The 9861-nt window shown below is 42.7% G+C and overlaps 1 protein-coding gene across 1 annotated transcript; it reads left to right on the top strand.

Annotated features, from left to right (window-relative positions):
- Nucleotides 1-2448: 2448 nt before the first annotated feature.
- LOC147205514 (lymphotoxin-alpha-like) lies at nt 2449-8673 on the top strand. The gene is made up of 4 exons (XM_086110784.1): nt 2449-2639; nt 3465-3495; nt 3574-3624; nt 8111-8673. Exons 1-4 carry the CDS (start codon nt 2478-2480, stop codon nt 8521-8523), a joined length of 657 nt encoding a protein of 218 aa, XP_085966910.1. The 5' UTR covers nt 2449-2477; the 3' UTR covers nt 8524-8673.
- Nucleotides 8674-9861: the final 1188 nt, after the last annotated feature.

The raw sequence follows: 9861 nt of genomic DNA, 5'->3' as shown, positions 1-9861 counted from the left end.
GACGACCTCCTACAAGTACCTAGGTGTTCTTCTGAACAACAAACTGGACTGGTCTACAAACACGGAGACCCTGATTAGGAAAGGACAGAGCCGACTCTTCCTACTCAGGAAACTGAGGTCTTTTGGGGTTCAGGGGTCGCTCCTCAAGACTTTCTATAACTCGGTGGTGGCCTCGGCCATCCATTATGGCATTGTCTGCTGGTCAGGCAGCATCTCAGCCCGAGACAGAAAGAGACTGGAGCGACTGGTCAGGAAGGCCGGTTCTGTCCTGGGCTGCTCTCTTGACACTCTGGAGGAGGTGGGCAACAGAAGGATGCTAACTAAGCTAAAAGCTATGATGGACAGTCCCTCCCACCCTCTCCAGCCCGCCCTGACAGCACTAGGTAGCTCCTTCAGCCAGAGACTGTTACACCCGCGCTGCAAGAAGGAGAGATACCGACGCTCGTTCCTACCGACTGCTGTCAGGCTGCTGAATAAAAATAACAATAATAATAATAATAATTAAATGATGTGAAAAACAATTGTAAATAGCACTGCGATTTATCCATTTTGTATTTATATTGCACTTAATTGAACGGTGTTTGTTTGTTTTTTCTTCTTTCTTCTTTCTACCCACATTCTTGCTGCTGGAGGCTGTAAATTTCCCCAGTGTGGGGCGAATAAAGGATATCTTATCTTATCTTATCTTATTAAATCATCCTAGCTGGTTTTGGGCAGTAGGTCATGGTTGATAGCCGATCACCGGGCAAACATAGAAAAACAACCTTTCATCCTCACAATCACACCTTGGGACAATATTCAGATCGAGTGTTCCACTAACCTGCCATGCGCGTTTTTGGAATGTGGGAGGAAACCGGAGTGCCTGGGGAAAACCCAAGCAGATACAGGGAGAACATGCGAACTCCACACGTGTCACAGTTACAGGTGACCTCACTAGGGCAATGCATGAAAGAGCAATCCAGGTTCGAATCCAGGCTCCGGGGTTTCGAACCCTGGACCTCTGGACCTACATGCTAACCAGTTGATCAATATACATACACATTTTATATACAGTCAAACCTCCGTTTTCGAACGTCTCTGTTCTCGACCAAATCGGTTTTCGACCAAAAATTTCGAGTTTTTTATGCCTCGGATTACAACGAAAATCAGTTCTCGACCAAACTGAGCGCACTTGAACGCGCTGCTTGACTCTTCTCGCCTTCCTTACACGAGGAAGTGACGCTTCCTTGGGTAGACGAGGAAGTGACGCTTCCTCGTGTAGCGTTCCATTGTGAGCAGATGTGTTCAATAAAGATTTTTTTTTTTTTTTAAAGAGCGTGGTTCTGGTTTTCGAACAGCCTTCTGGAACGGATTATGGTCGAAAACTGAGGTATGGGTGTGTGTGTGTGTGTGTATGAGATCCGCTTATCCTCACAAGGGTCGGGCGTGCTGGAGCCTCTCCCAGCTGTGTTTGGGCAGTGGGCGGTGTACACCCTGAACTGATGTAGTGCCCTCTCCAAGTCGGGGATGAGCTCTTGCCCCAAGTTTAGGAGTTTAAGTATCTTGGGGTCTTGTTCATGAGTGAGGGCAGGATGAACAGAACATATCGCAATTATCTTCCCTTGTGAGGATAAGCAGATTAAAAAATGGATGGTAATTTTTTACAAGAGGTCATGTGGAAGCAGGGTGGGGATGAATTGAGCGCTTCCCATGTTTGGTCCTCGAGAACTCCTGTCCAGCCTGTTTTACATGTTTCCCCACCTCCAACACACGTGATTCAAATGATCAGCTCACCTGCTAGCCTGATAACAATCCTCTGGCCCATTAAAAGCATTTTCATCCGAAGTGAAGATATTCGTGGAAATAAAAATACCTGTTAGCCATTTTCAATTTAATTCATTTTTGTCAATCAGTTGTTTTATTTCTTTATTCTGTTTTATTTTTGTAGCAATAGATGCCCATCAAAACGACTAATTTCCTCCTATAAATGAAAGAAATAATGGCAATAAAAAACATTTTTTTTACTGCCATTTGACATTTTTTTGCCAACCGAATTTTTCATAATAGGTGTCATTTGAAAGCTGGAGTTATGAATGGTGTGAAAAAGGTAAAAACCTCGAAGCAATTTTTATTTTGTGGTAATGAGAGCAATGTTTTTAGACTGTAGTCTACAATGTTGTAGACATTGAGGAACGTTGGAAACCAGCGTCTTTCCCCATACTTCATATTTCTTCTTTCTACCTACATTCTTGCTGCTGGAGGCTGTAAATTTCCCCAGTGTGGGACAAATAAAGGATATTTTATCTTATACTAAACTGGAAAACATTGCTACCTACAGGCCAGAAAGCGCAATTGCTGTATTTTAAGGTCGAAAGCAGAGCGCAAAGGTGGAGCCAACTTTAGCGTCATGGGGGACGTCACCTTGCACCGTGGGCGATGCGGAGTTCATAAAATGAGATGGGGGGGGAATGTAGATCAGATACAGAAGGAAAGTCTTCATGGAGCAATTATCTCAACGAAACGCGAGGAGAACCTCTCGACTCGGACAAGTGCCTACCAGTTGCGCCGTGCATCTGTCGTTATTAATGATGAGCACTGCGCTGCTTGTATTAGTGTTGGTTGTGCTTAGAGGAGGATATTCCCAATCACCTGACTCAAAGGTAAGAAGCTCCGCTTCATAAAGCTCGCAGCTAGCATATGGCTCCAATAAACACACAAGGTTAAGTCCTCTGAACTACTCTGAAATTAAGAAATAAAAGATCCTGCTACTATTTAATCTTCATAAACCTGTGCATTGAGATACAAGTTTAATCCATTCCTGCCACGCCCCCCTAAATGCAACAAAATATACCTGTAAATTATATTGTAACTCATAAAAACATACAGTAATGGCAAATAGAATGGAGATATATATAAAATAATTAAAAAATTTAAAAAGGGGCAATATATATATATATATATATATATATAAATAAATGGGCGGCCCGGTAGACAAGTGGTTAGCACGTCGGCTTCACAGTGCAGAGGTACCGGGTTCGATTCCAGCTCCGGCTTCCCTGTGTGGAGTTTGCATGTTCTCCCCGGGCCTGCGTTGGTTTTCTCCGGGTGCTCCGGTTTCCTCCCACATTCCAAAAACATGCATGGCAGGCTGATTGGACGCTCTAAATTGTCCCTAGGTGTGAGTGAGGGCGTGGATGGTTGTTCGTCTCTGTGTGCCCTGCGATTGGCTGGCAACTGATTCAGGGTGTCTCCCGCCTACTGCCGAAGACGGCTGGGATAGGCTCCAGCACCTCCCGCGACCCTAGTGAGGATCGAGCGGTTCGGAAATTGGATGGATATATATATAATTTTTTTTGCCCCTTTTTTTCACTTTTTCTTCTTCCTCTTGACTGCTGCTGTACAGTCCAAAACAGTTAATTCTCTGTGACATTTCCTATAAGCTGTCCTGTGCACATTAACGATGCTTACGTTGGTTTCTTTCACAGTCTGTGGTGCATGGAGGCAGTCTTTCATCAGGTAATGCTATGTCTTTTCTTATACTCGTAAAATGCACAACTCTGGTGTAAATTACCATTGTGTGGATTTCTGTTGCAGCCCTCAGAATCTGTCCACACAAGAATAAAGTCAAAGTTGCTATGCTCACAGGTAATGTTGTTCCTGTTAATAATATTTAATCCATCCATCCATTTTCAAGACCGCTTATCCTGAAAAAGGGTCACTAGGCGTTGGGGGGGGGGGGGGGCAGAAGGTGGACAACTACATCCTGATCTGGTCAGCAGTCAGTTGTAGGTTGCATATAGAGATGAATAACCATCCACACCAACAATCACACCGTCACTGAGTGGGAACCGATCCCACGCTGCCCGCACACAAGTCAGGCGTGTGCACCACACGACGATGGCATTTAATATAAAATGTTCCCACTTAGTTACAATAACGATAATTCTGTCTTCCTCAAATAGGCTACATTTAATATTTCTTATTCAACAAGTTGTCGAGTTTATTTGTATAGTCCTGCAATTGGTTGGCAACCGGTTGAGGGTGTCCCCCGCCTACTGCCCGAAGACGGCTGGGATAGGCTCCAGCATGCCCTGCGACCCTTGTGAGGATAAAGCGGTTCATAAAATGGATGGATGGATGGATTTGTATCGTCTTAAAAACATAGCTTCACAAACCCACAGTTGACAAATATTAGTGAAATCCACCAAAACCACCTTTACCTGACAAGTTAGTTTCCACTTAAGGAGTATGAGTCATTTGGCCAACAAGGTGGAAAAGGAAAGAACTGTTTGCAAAGGTTTTGACGCCACTGGCCGCAAGGGGGTGTCTTGTCCAGGGAAACCAAGACAACAAAAGTCTTTGTGCAACGATGAGATTTATTTCAGCTCCAATTAATGATGAAACACCATTTACAGATCTGTGAGGAGCGTCCCTCCCCAAGCAGTGGGTTGCGGCTCCTCTTACCATTTTTTTTTTAAATTCTTGGGAGGGGTTAAAGTCTGACGCACAACCTTGCACTGCAACGAACCTGCATAGCAACACTTGCCAACAATTGAACAGTTAATTATAAGATACCACTTATGAAGTTAATTTCCGCTACAGGGATGCAAAACAAAACAAAGCAAACAAAAGGCACAGAGGAGATAAGTGCGAAGTGTACTGAAAATCTCTAACCATAATGTGGCAAGCCCGGGCCAGGACCAAACCATATGGGAAAGGTCTGTTGGAGAAACTTACACTTATTACAAGCGTCAGACGAATTGGGGAAAACCTCAGAGAATTTTACATTAGTGTAGTGAGTCTTGTGCACAACTATAAATTGGAAAAGGTTGTGCCTTAAAAAGATTGAGGAGGAATAAACCAACTGTTACACTTGCTGCAAGTACTCTTGAGGCATTGGGGTACCTGAGGCTCTCTCCCAGGATTCCCTGGAAACAGATGCCGTTCCAATGAGTCTGCAAATGTCAGAAATCTGCTGGATAAAGGTTTTGGGCAGATCACTTGGAAATATGGGATTCTGAGTCTCAAACAAGTGCTGTGCCTGAAACTCCCTATTCCGAGTTAGGCTGGTGGAATTACCCCAAGCATTTAATTCCGGTGTTATACGGACTAGCTGTGTCAGTCTTAACATAGTTTAGTACTGTATTGGCCCGAATACCGTATAAGACGGCCCTGATTATCAGACGACCCCCTCTTTTTCAAGACTCAAGTTTGAAAAAAGACTTTTTGAACACAAAATTAATTTTTATACAGAAAATAATTACAGTACATCTGTAACAAATGATTATAACAATATATTTGAGAGAAAAAGCATGTTATTTTGCCTCATTTAAATCTAAAGTGCAATCACATTCGTAAATGAATGGCTTCTGGTTTTTGAAATGTAAATTACATCATAACTTCTCCTCAGCTGCCGGTTAACCTGGCCGATCTTCGACCCACTTTTCTCCAGATTGTCACTACGTTTCTCCATTTTCTGTTATCTCTTCAATTATTTTCATCTCTATTCCTTCTTACCGCTATTTTTTATTTTTCTTCTTCATGCTACGTACCGCTATTTTTATTTTTATTCTTCGTGGCAGGGGTTCACTTTGGCCTGGGGAGTCAAGTTCAGCATTCGCTTCATTGATATTGGGCGCCATCTAGCGTCGTGAATGGGTATAATGTCTAGACCCCGAATATAAGACGACCCCCACTTTTTCAGTCTTATTTCAATGCAAAAAAGACCGTCTTATATTCGGGCCAATTAACCTGGCTTCCTCATCTTTGTTCATCAATGCCTTCATGAGAACGCTGCTTGTCAGATGTATAGCTTGTTCGCCTCCATGGAGTGGATGATTACTCACTCAGAAGAGAATCCACAATGGGTTTTGCCATATTAGTAGTCAGCCGAGTTTGTGACTAGCCAGCTGATTGTGGCGTTAAGTAGCACCGAGCTTGCCTCGACTGCCTGCGTCCCAAACGAAGGTGACAGAACTGCGTTGTGGCAACATTAATGTGTGCTTCCAGGGCAGCGGAGCTTTCTGGGACATTTTCCACGGTTCGGAAAATCTTGAAAGACTGTGATTCTCAGTGTTGCTATTTAGTGTGTTCTATTGGGGGCGCAAAATGGGAAATCTTGCTCAGTCACATATACAGTATGTCGAAGTGATGTTTTTTCACTAATCATACTGCACATTATCTCTAAAAATAAAATGGAAAACAATTTATGAAATGAATGTCGACACATAAATTATTTAGAGGAATGCATGTATTTTTTATGTTTATGTGGTAATAAGTACTGAAATATGCTGAACATTGGAGCGAACTTGTGATCATCAGATTTAAAAACTACATACGTTATTTCTCAGGAAAGGTGTGGTGGGGAGTTTTGCATGACTATAATTAAATGTTAATTTTCCTCTTGCACTCCGGTTTCCTCCCACATTCCAAAAAAAATAGTTATAATTAAATGTCATTGTTCCGTCTGCATTCCAAACTATTTGGTTTACCATCCTATTTTTTCCAATGTGATTCCAAGATGATTAATGAATTCAAATTTCTGATCCTCTGAATTGCTCCCATACCTCTTGGTGTTGAGCCACTTTACACCAAGTGATGCTGACTGGGTTGCCAGGTTGGCGTGAATGGAAAAAAAACCCAAAACACTGTTTTTCTTTCTTTCTTACGTTCCCTCCTAAAAAGGCAAACTGTTTTAAGATGCAGTTTTTAAATTATAAACAAGACTTTACTGGCTGGGAGTATTGGCATCCGTGGCTACGGGCCAACATTGAATGTGCTTTTGACCCTGCGTGACTCAGCAAGCCACCTGGAGCATAGTGGAATCGAAGCATGTGGAAGAAATCACATGATTTACTGCTTAGAACTCTAAGAGTTCCTATAAATAGATCACCAACATGAAAAGTTGTCTATGGTTAAAAAAAAAAAAAAAAAAAAGCGACTGCGACGCTGGAAGAAAATTTGACGCGGAGCCATTTCAAACAGAGCGGAGTCAGTACAACAAAGTAAACGTTTGTGACATGAGCAACAACGTCCAGGGGGCAGGAGAAAAAATAAGTGTCTTCATGATCCCAAGCGTACGTGCAAATAAGTAAATGACCTGGGCTTCTTTTGGAATAAATGTTCATAAGTTTTCACATATTTACTCCTATTGTTTGACAATCTAGGTGTGACCACTATCAGCTTTTAAGTTAACATCCTTTTGTTGAAGTTAACGGCTTCTGATAAAAGTTACCAGCTGCTAGTGAAGATAACTGTCATATGCTTGTGCAGGAGTTTTTTGCCTCACTCAAATTATCCTCAAATGAGGGTAGTTCGAGCGTGGGGTTTTTTTTCTCCCCCTCTCCCTCCCTTGTTTCTTTCTGACTTTCGGGTTGAGTGAACGCTGGCGCGTTTTGGCTGCCGCTGCTCAACCCGTATTGTTTTGTGTTTTTTGTTATTGTAAAGTGTCCTTGGGTGTCTTGAAAGGCGCTTATAAATAAAATCGATTATTATTATATTATTATAACATCAACTCAAGGACGACGCCTGTGGGACATCAATAACGGAATCACGGATTACTGACCCCCAGCATGATCCGTCTGACCACCTCAGGAACGCATTGTGTATTCTGATTGTATGCCCCATTTGGAGGACTCATTGCTGTTCTCAAACATGTGAACACTCCCCCGCACCCATTAGAAGATCGTGTATCAGGGACATCCTTTCAATAAATGCAAGGAGACAAACGCGCTCTCTTCAGAGTTGCGCCGGAACCTACGGTCTACATGGCAGAGCCAGCTGGAGAGCTGCTCTGAGATGACATGGTTCATCGCGCTCTCTCTTGCAAGAAAGACAACCATGCCTGCCTCCTGAGTCTTCCTGTTCCTGATGTATTCTTGGCGTCTGATTACCAGCAAAAACCTAACAGCTTGACAAAATTAGCTCAGAAGTCGACAGAAGTATTTGCCAATTTAAAGAAAAAGCAGCCTAACCAATTCCGAGATCCTCCACCAAGCAGGATTTCAGGATTCACTGTTTGAGGAATTGTGCCCTCTGTTCCAATACTTTTGTAGGTTTTTGAGACACCTCATGTATGAATGTTTGTTCATTTGAGAGGCTAAATGTTGCTTTTCAACTGTTATCCTTTTAGCTCCTCACGACAAGAAGACAGTTGAGGAATACCTTCTGTGGGAGAGTAAGAATGGAAATGCCCACCTTCATGGAGGCTTCCGCTACTCCAATGGAAGCTTAGTGATTCCCACGAAAGGCTTGTACAGAGTTTTCCTGCAGCTCACTTACGAGAGCAACACCGAATCGAAATTTGATCTGAAACTCTCCAACACGGTGGTCCTTTACCATGATTCTTATCCCAGCGACGTGACTCTCCTGTCATCCGTCGACACAGTAAGCCACAGCACAAAACAATGGAGTAAATCACTTCATACCAGCGGCATATTTTTGATGGAGGCTAACAGCACACTGCGAGTGAAATCGGCGAACGCCAACCTCATTTCTTCGGAAGAACATCTGGTGTTCTTCGGGGCTGAACTTCTGTCTCAGTAATGTGGTGAAAATAGTCAAATGTCGCACAATATTGAATGGAATGCACGGGTGTCAAACACAAGGCTCAGGGGCCAGATCTGGCCCGCCACATCATTTTATGCTACATAAATATATATATTGTAGTATATTGCAATTGTATTTTTTGTTACCAACCCCCCCCCCCCCCCCCTTAAAATAAATTGAAAAGTAGTAGAACAAACAATTTTTGACTTGGCTCTGATTTCAAAAATATCCATCCATCCATTTTTTTACCCATTTATCCTCCCATGGGTCACATACGTGCTGGAGCCTATCCCAGCTGTCTTCAGGCAGATGGCGGGCTGCAGCCTGAAATGGTTGCCAGCCAATTGAAGGGCACACAAAGACAACCAACCATTCACACCTATAATCACACCTAGGCATAATTTTGAGTGTTCAATTAACCGATGATGCATGTTTTCGGAATGTGGGAGGAAACCGAAGTACTCGGAGAAATGAACATGCAAACGCGAAGGCCGGGGCCTGGACTCGAACCCTGCAACAAGCAAAGGGTGCAGTCAGACGGAGGTAGCACAAGAAGAAACCACAGGAGGGAAAAAAAAGCATCCAAGGGGAGCTGATCCACGCTGAGTGACTGAGGCCCCCCATGGGGAAACACTGGCGCTTAATATATAAATAAATAAAAAGGCTTTACTTTTAATGAGTATATAAATAAGATAAGATAAGATAAGAAAACCTTTATTAGTCTCGCAATGGAGAAATTCCCAATTCACAGCAGCAAAGTTATGAAAGGAAGAAGTAGAAGAACAAAATATAGGAGCTGCTGGAAAGGCAGCCACTCTCGCGGCACCATTTTGAAGTCAAAATAACAAAAATAACACAACATATGGGACACAGACAGTCGTGCAATCTTCACCACTGTTCTGCATACACTTTGTTGTCTGAAGCAGTTCTAGACGAAAGAGGAGAGGATCAAAGTGTCCTTTCACCAGTGGGTCAGAGACGTCATGCTGAAAATGTGCACACGTCTGCTACAAGCTACGTTTTGAAATACAGTCAAACCTCGGTTTTCATCCATAATCCGTTCCAGAAGGCTGTTCGAAAACCGAATTGTTCGAAAACCAAAACCATGTTTCCCATTGGAATCAATGTAACATTTTTTAATCTGTTCCAAGTCAAGACAACTTTTTTTAAACCACTTTTTTTTTGGACAATTTTACACCATAAACTGTACACATGTAATAAGAGAGCAGGTAATATGCAAAAAATACTGTACAAACAAACTGTAATGTTTTATTTTCACAAATTTTAACATTAACATTGTAACATTTGAAGGAACATCGCTCTCTCTCTCTCTCT

This window comes from Hippocampus guttulatus, chromosome 5 (genome assembly GCF_054856545.1).
Source record: "Hippocampus guttulatus isolate MCC_2025c chromosome 5, RoL_Hgut_1.0, whole genome shotgun sequence".
NCBI lineage: Eukaryota > Metazoa > Chordata > Actinopteri > Syngnathiformes > Syngnathidae > Hippocampus > Hippocampus guttulatus.
The sequence above is the reverse complement of the archived record's forward strand: the minus strand, read 5'-3'. Positions and strand labels throughout refer to the sequence as shown.